The 16,907-nt window shown below is 47.9% G+C and overlaps 1 protein-coding gene across 3 annotated transcripts in view; it reads right to left on the bottom strand.

Annotated features, from left to right (window-relative positions):
• The window catches only part of LGALS8 (galectin 8), an 898,608-nt gene that overhangs the window by 651,451 nt on the left and 230,250 nt on the right, over positions 1–16,907 (bottom strand). For all 3 annotated transcript variants that reach the window (XM_069607929.1, XM_069607930.1, XM_069607928.1), the window contains one exon: positions 4,545–4,755. In XM_069607929.1, the coding sequence (XP_069464030.1) occupies positions 4,545–4,755 (211 nt within the window). The remainder of the gene's footprint in view (positions 1–4,544; positions 4,756–16,907) is intronic.

The raw sequence follows: 16,907 nt of genomic DNA, 5'->3' as shown, positions 1-16,907 counted from the left end.
TGTTTATTTTGATAATTGCTACTGTGAAAGTCTGTGTCACAACATTACTGCTTACATTGACCCCTTTTGAGATAAGCCTGGCTGCTCGACCACACTACCAACCTGTGTAGTTCAGATTTATACCAAAGGTTGGGTCCCTATTGCCAGGAGGTCAAGGCAAGGTAGTTGTAGTGCACCCAAAGGGTACTGCATACAATCTTGCCTAACACCACCCGTAGGGCTCTGGGAACATGGGACCTCACTGGAAGCGACTCCACTCTAGGGAACACGGAATCCCATTCCTACAAGGAACTAGCTAGAAAGAATACCTTGTCTGCATATATGGGAATAGCAAGGACTGATCCATATTCAAACCGCACTAACGCTGCTCCCATATCTTTTGTTGAAGGTAATGCTGGAGTCATCTCAATCTGTGCAGCTGATCAATGTCAACAAATACCATTTAAATATCATAGCGCAAATAAAGAGAGGGAACTTGAATGGAGCGAAGGAAATCCTACGCTGTACCGCGGAGCTAGAGGTAGCAACGAGGAACAAACAAGGGAGACTGAGATGCAAAAAGGCCGGCACGGAGAAGGGCGAGATTGCCAAGACCAAGAGGAAGGTAGAGAGAATTAGTCTTATCTGGTGGTGTGGCCACACTGCAGTCGTGGTGGGCCAAGAGCCCGCAAACCGATGCCGAGACCAGAGCACTGTGGAGGAAGAAATCCTCAGCTAGTAGCTGGAAGAACGCCAGCACTGCCAAAAGGGGCAGAATAGGAGAAGCAAACGCGTATCCTACGTAGAAGCCGAAGAGCGAAAGAAACGGCCACGTCCATAGTGCAACGTCACAACACTGGAGCCCACCTGATGATCGAAAAGGTACCATGGTTTCCCACTGTGGCAGGAGACAGGCTGAACAAGACGGAAGGAGAGATAAGTGTAAGTACAGTGATACTACATCACAGAAGTGAAATAAGAGCAAGTGGAGTGATCCCACGCATGGGTCAGTCAGATTCCCAAAGAGATAAGAGACAGTGGGCAACGTAAGGGTTATGGAAGCCCTAGAAATCAGAATATTGGACATGGGCAGAGCCCCACAATAGAAGCAATAAAGTCAAACAAAACAGAAAAGAGGGGCCTGGAGAAACAAGGGGCATTGTGCAACATAGATATCAAAGAGAACCTGGAGGGTTCAATCAGTTTGACCAAGACAAAACCGTAGTGAGAGGAAAACAAAACAGGTGGTGGCAAAGGGATAACGTAATCAGTCTTCACCTTAAAGGATTTGAGACATTTTTGTATCGAGACTTACAGCTGTTCTTACGGAACCTGAAGAGCAGTCTAAGAATTTTGAGTCAATTAACTTTCAAGAACTCATGCTTGAAAAAGATTCAAACAACCTTGGCTGGACGACGCCTGAAGTGGAAGGCTAAGTTTCTGGACGACTTTTAAGTTCTCTAATGTTTAAGTGGTAGAGCCAGATAGTTAATAGGGTTTTGATGGAGAATGATTTCTGGGGTTTTAACAGATGACCAGCACCCTTAGGATGAGTTACTAGGTAGGCAAATTCCCTCTTAGTAATAAGGGTTGTTAAGCATTTTCCTCTTTTTAGTTTTAATAAAACCCTTGAACCATGTCATTGAGTCTGTCTCCTCCTTATGTTTCCCCACAGCATGTGAGAGCACATTTTCAGTTATTGAAAAGGTAGCCTGGGCTTGCTGTTGGGCCGTCAAACATTTTAGGTCTTACTTGTGGAGCATACCATTTACAGTGCGAAGTGACCATTAGCCATTGGTACAATTATTTTGAACACATAGTTTGGGTATGGCAACTCGGATCTACGTGATCCGACCACAGCTGATTTTCCTGCGGCCGACAAGTTTACATGTGAAATGTACGAACCACAAAAGGTTTGTACATTTTCCATGCGAACACACTTTCAAAACCCCTACATACCCCCCCAACGACACCCACAACACACCCCCAACCCACACCCCCACCATAAACAAACCCTACTTACCTTTTCTTCAGGCTGTGTCCCTGCAGTGCCAGTTCCCTTTCACTTCCGTGATCAGGAACCAGCGCTGCAGGGTCCTTTTTTTGGTTTGGGAGCTGCAGGGGTTTCCCCTGCAACCCCTGCTCACTAAACTCTAAAGTATAGTGAGCGGGGTGTTGCAGGGGACACCCCCGCAGCGCCTGATTAACACCCCGCTCACTATACCACACAGTATAGTGAGCGGGGTGTTGCGAACCCCTCCCACCACCCCCACAGCACACCAACCAATGTTTCGAACTTTTGGAGTTCGAACCTTTGGTGGTAGCATTTTTCTGACATTTTGTACGGTTGGGCCTTTTTTTCGGTCTGATCGTACAATTCCGTCAACTCTTAGCATTGCCAAGCAGTTGGCAAGTCTGCAGAAAGTGTGGAGTTGGACAAATGTGTAGCATGTATAATGAACATAGTAGGTGCAGTTATATCTGAAGAGAAGCGGAAGAGCACCTTTGGGGAGGCCAACAAATTGAATGGGGTCATTTCAGGTGCCCACAAGGGATGGCCTAATAGACAGGGCTGCAAGGCAGCATTTACTGTGATCAGAGACAAACCAATGACATTGGCAAGAAAATAGAAACCTTTCACCCCTGGACTGTGAGATTAAAAAAAAACATGGCTAATGCTCAACAAGGGCACTTGGGCCACTTCCTTATAAAGAGGAGACCAAGGGAACAATATTGTTGGCTGTGAACAGGTGACATGGTGGAATAGGCAGTAAAACCTGTCATGCATGTGCTGAGAAGTTTAAAATGAAGGAGGTGGGCTCAGTGCCCTTACAGCCGGTGGGTGCCCACTGGAGGTGTGGGAGAAGCTAGGAGTAGACGTCAGGGGCCCAATGGAGTTGTTGGTTGATGAGCGTTGATAAGGAATAATGTTGATATCCTATACGTGTCGATGGTTTGAGATCAAGTTTGCATCTATAGTGAACATGAGGGCGGTAACTGAATTCTTGCTACAGGAAGGTTGCCATGGAAGGGGGCCCTAACTATGCAGTAATTGATGATGGTGTACAGTTTGTATCAACTGAGATGTGCAATTTTCTGACAACGCATGGAATTGTAAATCTGAGAAGGTCATTTTATCATCTTCAGGAAAATGGCTTGGTGGAGGTGGTGAATAGATTAAAGAAACTGTGCAATTAGTTTTGGAGAGAGGGCTGTCTTGGGAAATGGTTGAAGATTATGATGATAACCATCATCCAGCCACGGGATACTCACCTTTTCTGATTAGGAGAAGGGGCATCAGATCAGACATTTGCCCCCCATAGTTAGGGGAAGGGGTGAAATGAGACTAGACAAGAATCAAATAATAGTGACCGTATGCAAGAACCAACCTGCATATAAGAAAAGGTATGTTGACAGCAGGTGTCTTTCAAGGGGAGTACGTATACAATCGGAAAGAGTCCGGAAGCCCTATCGGCTGAATGAAGAAAAATCGCTGTGGTGCAGAGCGAGTCGCAGCAAATAGGTTTGGATGATGGTCGACGCTGGAACAGGTGCACAGTGGTCAAGCATTCAATGGGCATGGAGGATGTGAGAAGAAAAGTTGGTCAAGGACCAGGGATTACTAACCAGGAAGGGGGAAAGGAAGGCAAGGGGTGGCAGGTAGATTGAAAAATGTCCCACTACCCTCTAGTGGGGAAGATAGTGGAAGGTCTGATGGAACAGGACATGGCTGTAGGATCAGAAGAACTGGTAGGTGAAATAACTATATCATGGATTGAGAACTACACACGTATCTTTACTATTAATGTAAATGCTCGAATTGTTAGTCATAAGTAGAATGACTGCTGTACAATGTATTACTTTGTGAGTTCATAGTGTTCATTAAATAATATTTTTTGAATTTCTACTATTCTTATTTCTTTATATAGGTTGACTGGTTTATATCCTACATAGTCTTGATGCATTTTAAACATTTTTGGAAGGGCATGTGTTGCAATATGGAACTCGACGAATTGCTTGAGGAAGTTCTAGAAGGGGAGAGGGTGGACGGTTAGCAGTGTGAATGGTGGTGTCGTTACAGGGTTCTTTATAGTATTTATCTCGATAAATAAATAACTCAAATTCCTTCCGCTAACCGTGCCTTACTACAATGTCCTCTTTAAATAACCCAGTGTGATTAGCATGTCATAACCCCAAGATCAGCTACAGGTCACAAAATGTACTAAAATAAAGAATAAAAATCACCTTTTTCTTATAATAGTGTGGACCACACATTCTGATCAGTAGTTCCATTTTGTGGGTCGTGTCTCTCAAATAGGTTTCATTTGTTTATTTATATGCACAGTAGTTTGTCTTTAGTTCCATGTATTGTTCTGCTCTGCTTGTTAGGCAAACCTATCAATACTCAGAATTCTTAGTATCCGTTTAGCACTGCATGGAAGAATTTCGTACAACTGTTAAAGGTTACTTTAGCAATACATTATTTCAGGTGCGTGCTTTAGAACCCCAAACCAGCAAACAAATGAAACAGTTCTTTTTTTTTAACACGATAGTCCAGAACTCACCTGAAACTTGTCATTGAAAACCATGATGAGGATTTCGAACGGCTGTCCCTTCTTGAAAGGCATTTGGTAAGTTATCTCCTCCCAGCCCCACTTATCGTTCTTAAGGGTATTACAGACTACGCAGCCTGAACGTTTGAAGCGGGGATTGAAGTGGAAGGCAACATCAGCACGTGGTTGTATGCTGTTACCACACTGAAAGTCAACTTGAAACCTAGAGAGAATATAAGCCGTTAGACATTCCATTGTAAAGAAATATACCTCATTCATCTTTTTGTACCATCAAGCACGGAAGTCTGGCACGTGTGTAAATGCTTGAGCAATGTATTGTTAAATTGAGCGTCGTGACCAATTCAGCACAATGGTGTCAATATATAGTTTTATAAATGGGCATAGCTGCCAGCTAGTGTCATGGCATGAGCATAATCTTCAGCCATTACTGTTTTATTAAGCCAAAAGCACTCTTCAAGCTGTAGTGCCTGATCTCCAGACAGCCAGAAACCCCCCTTTATCACACTGCTGTTCTATTACTCCCTGTCGGTGCAGCCGGCGGAGAGAGGGATGAGCAGGGCCTGCATTAGTGGCCCAGCTGGGGAGCAGACAAAGGACACGACATGCTTGCTTTCTCTCGTGCCTGGAACTGCCTGCCTTCCCGCAGTGCGGGCCCTTTATTTCTAGTGCGCCTCACGTCACCGCGCACTTGGGACGTGAGACGGATACAACATTCCTCCTTTTATCCAACCACACACAACTAAACACAAACACATAACCACATCAAACAACATCACTAACTTTCCTGTGCAAATCTAGTCCGGCACAATTCTGCGCTCTCACCCTTGTCTTTTCAACACTCATAGGCCCTCATTACAACACTGGCGCTAAACCATGGCGCTATTAGCACCATGGTTGCTGCAGGTATTGTAACGAGTCTGCCATGGTGAAATGGGGAAGTACCACCCCATTCCAAGGTTGGCAGGGCGGTACTTCCCCATTTCACCATGGCCCTTCCCCATTCCAATTTTTGCCCCATAGGGCATAATGGGAATGGGGAAGGCGGTAATTATGGTACCGCAAATTGCGGAACCGCAATTAGCACCAAGGTCCCTGTGCGGGTCCATTCCTTAACGGCTGGTGAAACCAGCCGTTAAGGTGGGAACCCGCAAAGGGACCTCGTAATCAGGCGCTAAGGGATTACCGGTAATCCCTTAGCACCAGGGTCGTAATGGAGCCCATAGTCTCTTAGCCTCTCTGGAGCCTTCTGGGCTGCCCTTAGGTTATACCTGCTGTGCCTCTGCCGGGAAGCTGTCTCTGGGCCATGTCCCCCCCCGCCCCCCCGGCTCACCTCCATCTTCTGAAGATGCCTCATCAGATCCTTCTGGTTGCTCCTTGGGCTCTCCACACTGTGTCGCTTCTCACTTGCCTCAGTGACTCGAAGCGTGTGGTGGCAGCTCTGCCTCCGCCTGGGATTGTCTGCCTCCGCCAGTTCACATTCGCTGGGGCACCCTCTTGAACCAAGAAGTATTTGGGGCGATCGTCGATTGTGCATGTGCCACTGTCACCATCGTGCCTTCCGTTCGGGTCACTGTCCAGTGTGCGCTGTCATACCGTGTTTTCAGCTTTTACTTTGTAGCGTTCCGCAGCACCAATACGTGATCGCCGACTTTGTGTCTCAACCTTCTTGCATGTCTCCTGTCGCTCAAGTATTCATTTGCTGCAACTCTCCTTCGTTGGGTGCGGTCGCTGTCGAAAAGGTCTACTCCCCTGCTCGGGTGGTGTACATGAGGTCCGCTGGGGGTATGTTGGTGGAGCTGTGGGGCGTCACCCGGTAATTCCATAGGAATCTGTATAGATCCACTTTCCATGGCTGTTTTGAGCCCTGGATATGCGTAACACTTTGTTGATAGTTCACATGAATCTTTCCGCATCGCCATTCGCCTATGGCCACCACGGCGTGATGTTTGATGTGCAAATCATCCAGGTATTTCCTGAGCTACGGCCCCTGGAATGGTGGTCCATTGTCGCTCCTGATGCTTTTTGGCAGGCCATGCGTTGCAAACATCTTGTCGAGTGCAGGTATTACAGTCACTGCTGCTGTCAAGGATATGATCTCCACTTCTGGGTATCGCGAGTGGTCGTCTATGGCCACCAGCAGGTATGTTCCTTCCTGCACTGTGCAGAAGTCGACACTGATGGCGTCCCACCTTGATGATCCACGCTCTGCTGACTGTATTGGCTCAGGGTTTGGAGGTGCTCCTGTGATTTGGAAAGGGTGGCAGGATGTAATGACCTGCTCTACCTTGGTGTCAATGTGAGGAAACCACAACAGGTGTCATAATCTGGCCTTTGTCCTGAACATTCCCTGGTGGCCTTCGTGTGCAAGCGCCACAATTCTGTCCTGCAGGCTGCTGGGGATCACTATGCTGGTTCCCCTCAGGATCAGCCCTTTGCTGGTGATGGACAATTCCTGACGTACTGGGAATATGCCGGTAAGGAAGTCTCTGGCCGCTGGCGTGCGGTTATGTACGTGGTGGAGGAATGATTTCCAATCACCGGATATCATAGTTTTCTTCACTATGTCGCAGCAAGGGTCATTGTGCGTGGCCTCCATGTAGTCTTCGATGATGACCGCATTGGGCTTCATGGTGTGTATGATTTGACATATGTGCTCCTTCGTTTACTCTGCTTCACTCACTTCCCCCAGGGTCGCGGCCCTCGGGTACCTGGATAGGAAATCCGCCGGATTGTCCGTGCCCGCTTGGTAGGCCAACTCAAACTCATACTGCTGAAGGTGGAGCAGCCACTTCCCAATTCTGGCCAGAGGGTGTGCTGATGACTCTGAAGATCGGGATGAGTGGCTTGTGATCTGTGTAGGCCCCGAATTTCCGTCCATAGAGGTAGATGTGGAAATCACGGCAGCCCCAGAGCACCGCTATGGCCCCCTTTTCGATGTGCGGGTATCGCTATTCAGTGGGCGTGAGGGCTCAGGAGGCATATGCGATGGGCTTGTTTCGCCTGTCCGTGATTGTTGGACCAGGATGGCCCCAAGGCCAACGGGGCTACCATCGACATATATTTCAGTCGTCGACATTGGGTCGTAATATGCCATTGTTGTTTCCAATGACAAAGTCGTCTTGATTTGCTCAAACACCTCCTGGCATTCAGAGCTCCAGTCCCATTTGGTGTTCGACTTGGTGAGCTCCCTGAGCGGCTCGGACATGGTTGCCAGGTTGGGGATGAACCTACTGCAATAACGTTGGCATCCCCAAGAAACTGCGTACTTCCATGGGTGTTGTCGGAGGGGAGGCCTCCTTTAGGTCTGCCACCTTTTGTGGGTCAGCTGATACCCCCTCACTGTTGAAGACATACCCGACGAATGTTATCTCTTCTTTCAGGAACTCGCATTTGTCCCGGTGGATGGTTAGGCCTGCAGTCTCAAGCCTGCTGATCACCATCTCGAGGCGACGCATGTGTTCCTGCCTGTCGCTGGCGTGGATGAGAATGTCGTCACTGACATTCAGCACTCCTGGGATTCCCTGGATCACTTCCTGGATGGCTTGTTAGAACACCTCCGCCGCTGAGGAGATGTTGAAACTCAGTCTCTTGTACCTCTGCAGACCCAGGTGGGTGGAGAAGGTTGTGATATACCTTGAGTCATGGTGTAGTTTCAACTGGTCGTATCCAGCTTTGAGGTTGATTTTCGAGAAAAGTTTTACCCTGTGAGGTCCGTAATTACCTCATCTAACGGGGGGGTGATGTGTTGCTCCCTTTTGATTGCTGCATTTGGTAGGCGAACGTCAATGCAAATCCTTACTTTTCCCCAGTTGCTTCGGTTTCTTCGTCACCACCATAGGCAAAACCCAGGGAGTTGGTCCTGTGACTTGTTCAATAAAGCAAGCCTTTTCAAGTTCGTGTTACTCCTTTATGACCAGGTCTCTCATATGAAATGGAGTTCTCCTCTGGCGTACTGCCTGGGGCTGTACCGTCTGGTCAATGTGAAGTTTTATGAGCTTGCCTTTCAAACATCCAATGCCGTTGAGGATGCCCGGCTGCTTCTCTAGGAGGTCAGTGACCTCCGTTGAGTCTGTGACGTCGCAGATGAACCGGATCAGCCCTAGGTCATCCGCTGCATCACCACTAAGCAGGCATTTCAATCCAGCATGGGCGACATATATTATTGATTTGATGACTGTTTCTCCTCTGCTTAGTTCCATTCTGAAGCGTCCTTCCACTGGTAGTGGCGTCTTGCTTCTGTAGGGAGTGTTTCAGTTGACATGAGGTTAGGTCGAGGAGGTAGTGTCCGGAACATTGTTGATGGCATGACATTTACTGATCCTCCGGTGTCTATCGTCATTAGTGTCTCTTGGCCCTGTATGGAGACAAGGCATTTGTGTCTTCTCTGTTTCTTTCTCAGCTCTGTGCTTCTGTGTTTAAGTGGTGAGATCAGATGGACCTCGCTCCTCCTCCTCTTTCTCCCAGTCCCCACATCCGTCACTATGTCGCCACTGTCATTTCCAGATCCGTCTGTCGACGAGTTGTTGGCCGCTATGCGACGCATATCCGCTTGCTTCTTTTTCTTGGAGAAGGTTTTAGCTTGTTGTGGTTGTGCGCGTTGATGCTGCCTTGAGGATCTGCAGACACGTGTGTAGTGTTCCTTCCGGCCACATGCCTCACACGTGGTTTCCTGCGCTGGGCAGTTTCTCCGTCCATGGCGTGCTCCACTGCACCATCCGCACTCGGTAGGTCCCGGGATTCTCGGTTGCCATCGCAGTGAATTGTTTGCCTCATTGTAGTCTTCCCTTGTTGCTTGGCGGTTGAAGATCTGTGCTATCACTGTTGTCGTTGGTGGCAGTTGGAGCTTCTGTAGCGTGGTGTCCATGTGTGCCGCCCTCGCATGCGACAGCTCTCTTTGGCGCCCATATTCAAGGATCCTGGCTAGGGTGATACCTTTTTTACCCAATAACATTGTGCCCAATTTCTCCGAGTGCCTACCGTTGATGATCTGGTGCCTTATTTCCTTTTCGACGCTGTTGAATTCACACAAGAGTGCTAGTTTCCTAAGCCTTGTGTGGTAAGCGTCCAGTGTTTCACCCTCCATCTGTACTGTGGTGCAGAAGAACAAGTTACTTACCAACGGGTTACGTTCTTTCGACTGGATGTTCCTCCAACGTATTCCACATCTTTGACATGCAATGTCCACAGCTGTGTACTTCGGAAACTTTTTTGGCAGAGGGCGTCTTGCGTCAATGACATTGGGTCGATGTCCCTCGAAGGCATCCGTCGAGGGCGATGTCACCGGATGTTATAAATAGGACGCACAGAGCCCGTAGCCTCAGTTCTGTTTATTCCGCAAACGTGTTTGCTTCAGAGACTCGGCGCACCTCGTGTATTCCTCGTGAAGATGTCTTCTTCTTCGACCCCTCCGACTCTGTGGTCTGGCTTTAAGACTTGCCGGGACTGCAAGTCTAAGATGTCGATTACGGACCTGCATCACCTTTGTTTGTGCTGCCTGGGCGAGAGTCATGACACCGACGACTGTTCCAAATGCCAGTTGCTGAATGCTAAAGCCTTGCAGGAGTTTAAGGGGAAGTTACAGGTAGGTAGGGGTTCTAAACCCAGTAAGTCATGTAAAACCTCTAGGGGGATGTCCACCGACGATTCGAGGGGTGACTCTCCGCATCGGAAGGAGTCCTGGGGATCTCGGTCCCGGAGTGGTTCCCGCCATTCGTCCTCCTCGTCTCGGCATTCCAGAAAGCGCCATCACTGGTTGCCTTCCCCATCCTCCTCGGAGGATGGCGCAGCGAGGAAGTTGGCTTGTCCTACCAAGTCCTCGACTCCGGAGGAATGGGAAGCCTTCAGGGAGCAGATGCTGGTGATTTTCCAATCCCAGGCCACAGTTCCGCCCGTGCCTTCGGAAGAAGCCAGCAGGGAACGGTCTCGGTCCGTGGCTCGCACGCCTTCGGGCTTGGGTCCTCGGTGCGATTCTCATCATGAACCTTCGAGGTCCCGTCCGGACAAGGTTCAGGATGTTCGCAAGAGACATGCTTCTAGGTCTCGGTCCTCGTCCCCGGCAAGACCGCAGAAATCTGGTAAGGGCTCGAGGTCGGCGTCGATTCTGTTGGCGCTGTGCCCGTCGGATACGGATGTCGAAGCTTTGCCTTCACACAAGCCCTCGGCGCCGTTGTCGATGTCGACGCCGAAGCCATCAGCGCCCTCGACGCTTTTGGTGCCTTTTGGACGGAATTTGCCGATGGAGGTCCCCGGTACTGTGGTTCCTCAAAGGAAGGCTACTTCGAAGTCTGTGAGGCTTGTTAAGGATTCCAGACCCTCTTCTGTCCCGAGGCAGGAGTTTTTCCTCCCTCTGGATGACATCTATGAGGATGAGGAGAGGTCAGATTTCGAATTTGACCCTTTTGAGGCCTGATGTGGCTCCTGTCTTTTCCGGGGACAGTCAGTTGGAAGAGTTACGGCAGTCTCTTCATGATGCCAGTGGCTTGGACACTTCTCCTGAGGTGGAGTTTGGCAGACCTGAGCCTGGGGCTCATGCTGAGTAGTCCTACAGGAGACTGATAGCTAGGATCACTGAGTACCTTGGTTGGTCTAGTCCTCCAGAAGCTTTGGTTCAGGATGACTTAACTGATATTTTGGATCAAGGTCTGTCCTCTGACCCAGTGTTACCTTTTCATTTGACGTTGCAGAAAAGGGTGGCGGCTGCTCGGCAGACACCGGAATCTCTTCCGGCAGTTAACAAATCGTTAACTAAAAAATACTGCCCTTCCGGTAGCGACCCCAGCTACCTTTCATCTCACCCCACTCCCGAGAGTTTGGTGGTTCAGGCGGCTACGGCTGCCTGGAGGCAGGCGGCGTACCCTACCATCCCTTCTGATAGGGACGACAAGCGCTTCGACGGTTGGGCTCGGAAGGTATTTTCTGCTGGGAGCACGGCCTTGAAATCGGCTAACTCCACCTGTGCCTTTGCAAGGTTCTCACACACTCTGTGGAACTGTGTTTCTTTAGTGGCTCAGCATATTCCTGAGAGAGAAGAAAAGGATGGGTTCCTTGCTCTCGTGCAAGACGGCAAGGATGCCATGTGCGAATCCCTTCAGTCGGGTTTGGATACGGCCGACAGTGTTAGCCGATCCATGGCTGCGAGCACCGTTATACGCAGATTTGCGTGATTGCGGGAGTCGGGTTTTGTTCCGGATGTGCAGGCCCGTTTTCTGAACATGCCCTTTGATGGCACACATTTTTTCGGCAGCAAGGCTGACGAGAGCCTTGAGAGGTTGCAGACCTCGAAAGCTGCGGCTAAATCTTTAAGCGCAGCTGTGGTCAACCTCCGTCTTTCCGTCCTAGGGGACAGCAGTGGAGGGGAGGTACTTTTTGTTACTACTCCTCCTTTGGTAGAACGAGAGGGGCCGCCAGTCAAAGGGGACAGCGAAAAAGTACCTGTGGTGGTCGGGGAAATAGTGGTGCCAAAGCAGCTCAGGCACTGCCGCTGCCGCTTCCAAACAGTCATGAGGCATGTCCCATGGTTTGCCGGTTGGGGGCAGACTGTCTCAGCATATCGAAGAATGGCGAGCCATCACTTCAGATGCGTGGGTTCTGGATACCATAGCCCACGGCTACGGCCTTCCCTTCCTTAGGCGCCCTCACAACAATCCACTGGGGAAACTCTCTTTGAAGCGTCCGGATCCGCTCCTTGCGCTGGAAATATTAACCCTGCTGGAGAAAGGCGCTATAGAACCAATGCCGGTAGCGGAGAGGAACAAGGGATGGTATTCCCCTTATTTTTTGATCCCGAAAAAAGACGGGGGATTGAGACCCATCATCGACTTGCGTTGGTTGAACAAACTTCTCAGGAAGGACAAGTTCAAGATGGTTACTCTTTCTCAAGTCCTCCAGGCCCTTCAACTTCAGGATTGGTTGGTGTCTCTGGATCTGCAAGATACTTACTTTCATGTGCCGATTCATCCCAATCACAGAAAGTACCTGAGGTTTGCGGCTGTCGACTCACACTTTCAGTTTCGAGTCCTACCGTTCAGATTGATCTCAGCCTCGAGGGTCTTCACCAAGCTAATGGTGGTGGTGGCAGTTTACCTCAGGTGAGGGGGGGGTCACGTCTACCCCTACCAGGACGACTGGCTGATCCGGGCGCGCTCTCCCGAGCAAGCGTTGGATCACCTCGGTCTCACCTGCCGCACCCTCCACAGGCTGAGCTTCTCCCTGAATCACATCTGACACCTTCCCAACAGCTCTTAATACATCGGGGCTGTGTTGGACATGTCCTTGGGGAAGTGCTCACCTCCCAAGGTGAGGGCTCATCACATTGTGCAGATGGTGGACAAGTTTCAACATGCACAGCGTCTCCCTGCTTTCAAATTCTTAAAGTTGCTCGGCCTCATGGCAGGCTGCATTCTCCTGGTGCCAGAGGCCAGACTGAGGATGATATTCCTGCAATGGGTCCTCAAGATGCAGTGGTCGCAGTTCTCGGGCAAGATGTTGGATCCTGTTAAGATTCCACTCTCGGTCTCCCAGCCTGTAATCAGCTGTGCGCGTTTTTCTCTACCACATCTTGTCACCAGTGTTCTATTCCTCCCTCCCAGTGCAGCCAGCGGATAGAGTGATAAGCAGGGCCTGAATTGGTGGCCCACCTGGGGAGCAGACAAAGGACAAGACACGCTTGCTCTCTTCTGCCCGAAACTGCCTGCCTTCCGGCAGGGCGGGCCCTTTATTTCTAGTGCGCCTCACATCACCAGGCATTCGGGATGTGAGGCGGATACAACTGCCAGAGGCACATCCCAACCTACCATAAACAGCATCCCCTAGCAGCCCACCTCCAATCTGTACCAACCGTACTCCCTCCCATCAATATCCAACAGGTACATGGCCACATTCCCTACACACCACCCCACTGTCCACAAACACACGGGATTGGTAGAGGTGAGCAAATGGAAATGGAGTGAGAGGATGACCAAGGAGGAAGTTGCATAGTGGAAAAATTAACAACTCTGAAACCAGAAGGTACTTGTGCTAATTCATTACTTCTCTCCTTGACCAAGATATTGTGAATGGGCATTTCATTACAGCTGACTTTGCTGCTGTGTGCTTATTAGCCAGAAATGTCAGTTTGATCATCAACACAAAGTGCTGTATTAAATGAAAAATAATGGCCAGAGGATTTACTGTCTGAACTGCACACTTTGAAAAAAAAGTATCTAATACTGGTTCAAAGGTTTCACCAGAACTGTGGGATCTTGGGCCCATGACTTTAGCTCTGTGTACTCTAGTTTTCCTATCTGCCAAAGATGGGATAGTGCAATATAAATTTTACACCAATATAATGTACTGCATTAAATCAAAAAGTTGGAGGGGGGAAAGGAAATGGGGGAAATTATGCCTAACAGTACAGTCACTGAGTGTGGATCAAGAAGATCCAGGTTATAATAACAGCTTCATAATTTGACCAACACCGTTTGATCTTGGACAAATCACTGTCTCTCTCTTCTTCCCATATGTGTCTGCACTTTTTGGAGCATATAGATATAAAATGAACACTAGCAAAGAGCACAAAATGATACCACAATATTAAGAAAGGAGTGTGGTCAGTCAGCTAAACCAAAGAGTTTGGAAACAGATTACCTGGAGTATAATCATATGCATCATGTTGGCGTTGTATTCCCTACTGTTCTGTTAGCTTATTTTGCGGTTTGCTAGCATTCTAAATTGCTTAGCAAAGTCTGTGATTTAACGAATCTGGCTACAATCTCTGAAAGGTCAATATGCCTTAAGCTTTTGGTAGTTCAAGCATTATCTTTTCCTATAGAAAGTTTAAAACGCATTCTTTGACCCATCAACAGTACCAGGGATCGATTGTTTGATGTCCCATTGTGTGATCTTGGTGATGGGTCAAAGATTGTCTAAGGGAACTTCCAAAGTCTCTTTGATTTTGTTTGAATGATGCCACCGATTCCAATCGCGATGGTCTAACATTGTGTGATCTTGAACAAACACTGAGAATGAATTGAAGGACTTTTCCAGCATGCAACAACTCTGAGATCTTGTTGTTGGAGTAAGTAACTGGGCATTGACCTAGGACTTCACCTCCTTGTATAATAGGCCCCAGCAGCAGATGTGTTTACCATCCCAACATAATTAACCTACGTTTCACTTTTATGTTTCAGCTGCCATAAACCCAGACCCTATTCGTTTCTCTCACCCTAACCCTGAATCTCAGCCCTTGGGTGTGAATGGAACACAGAAGAAAAAGCATAGGAATCTAGAAAGGAAAGCCTGACGAGAGGGAGATAAAGAGAGGAAGCGAGAGAGAGAGAAAGAGAGAGGAGAGGAGAGCGAAAGAGCATGACAATCTGAAAAAGGGGTGTCCATTTGATTCTGGCTTTCACCCCCAGGACCATAGTTTACAGTGTACTCCCAAGGACGCCATCCTTTGCTTGTGTAGCCCTTTTGATGTTCATCTTAAATCTAGTTTCACTTCACAAAAAAAGCTGTTGTATTCCTTATTCTTCATGACAGGGGGGAAAAAGGGGGAAGAATTTAAAAGTAAAGTTACTGATAGCTTTCTTTGCTTGGATGCCTAACTTCAGATCTTACACAACGCAAGAAAAGCATTGCAGATGGGTGTGCCCAAAGAGATTTCAGTGGAGCAACCTTCTGCACAATATGGAACTACTGAGGGGATGATGACCGTAGGCTGGTAGCTGCCTGCAAAATGCACAGGCTTGCGCTAAACTAAAGGCCAGAAGGGAGGAGAAGGTTGACAAAGGACCATGTTGGTTGTCTGAGGTTCTATGGAACCGAGGGCAAGAACACTGCAGAAAAAAGGAGATCTTTTTGGGGAGCATTGGCCTACCACCCAGGCTTGTCTGAAGACACTGGCAAGGTAACGGGCCCTTAAGGAGGTCGGCAGGGATTTAAGTTTAATGAGCAGAGCTGCCACTGTTGGCCTAATGGTGCTGCTCAGGGTCGATAATAGAAATACTCTTTCATGCAGCCTGTGCTTTTGGTAGATGTTTGAAATGGTCTGACCATTGAAATGCAGACTTTAAGAGATTGCATTACTATTCTTGGGTCTGTGGTTCATTGGGGGGGTTTCTTCCTAATTGATACATACTGGAAGGCTGCAGGGTGCTTCCCGTGGCCAGAGATGAAATGGAGATGTAGGGGAGCACCCACCTGTGTGTGTTACACTAAGGATCTGTTAGTCCTGGTTCTCTGTGGGGGTATTAGTCCCAGGATCCCCACCTTGATCTATCTAGGACCTTCTGTGATGATGCAAAGGTGTTAGGTTGGTTGAGTTTGACATTAGGATCAAAACTCGAGCTGTGCTGTTGCACTGTTTTCATGAGTCTTACTGCTTACAGTATATCAACATGCTGGAAATTGAGTTTTTTAAAATTGGTGATTTCTTGCTGCGATTACTTTAAAACATAAATATCATGATTAAAACATTGTAATAAAGCTAACACCAATAAGAAGTACAAAGTGCCTACGGGTAAGATCCTAAGGGGAAGCCGCTAAGGCCCCAAAGTGATTTGTTTAGACGGGAGGCCGTTAGTATGGATATATTAGCTGGTCCTTTACAAGTGCACCAAGTTCTTGGTCCAAAGCTGCATCAAATCCAAATCCTATGTGATGTATCTCTTGTCTTCAACTAATGTTGTTGATGTAGGTATGAATTGGAAACAATTCTGGGTTAAATCCCGGAATGAAGCAAAAGAAATCCTGTATGGGACTGTGTTCCGTACAGGATTTTTTAAAACTTTCTTTTACGCCCGCCATGCAGATTTCGAACAGGGATTTGGAATACAGATTGAATTGCATTGAGGACGACCCATGGGAGGATGAAAAAACGTGTCGGCCGAGCTACTTTGCCAATGACTGAGCAACTTTGCCAATGGGATAATTAAAACACAATTGAAATCTCATATTCTGTTGACAGCTACATTTAATTGGATGACAATCCATATTGAATTATTTTTTAAAACAGGTTTCTCTGATAACCAACAGGGTAAAACGCTGACCTCCAACACCCAGCTCCTTTCTCTTTTCTAACCAATATGAAGTATTAAATCAAACCCATACCACATAATATGTAGAAAAAAATGCTTTTATTCAGAAAATTAAAAACTCTCACTTGCTTCTGATTTACTCTTCATTTTCAAGGATAGTCAAGAACACCTCAAACATTGGTAACTTCTATGTGAATTGAATTATCTCTCTCTCTGGTAACAAGTCAAGGGTTATAGTTACTGCTGTGTGAAACTGGGTGGCAGGATTAATGTCTAAACAATACCTCAGAAAGTTGTGCTGCGAGATATACTGTAGTAATTACCATTCTTTGCAATTTCA

The sequence above is a fragment of the Ambystoma mexicanum genome, chromosome 4q (genome assembly GCF_040938575.1).
Source record: "Ambystoma mexicanum isolate Mex_15411 chromosome 4q, UKY_AmexF1_1, whole genome shotgun sequence".
Classification (NCBI taxonomy): domain Eukaryota; kingdom Metazoa; phylum Chordata; class Amphibia; order Caudata; family Ambystomatidae; genus Ambystoma; species Ambystoma mexicanum.
The sequence above is the reverse complement of the archived record's forward strand: the minus strand, read 5'-3'. Positions and strand labels throughout refer to the sequence as shown.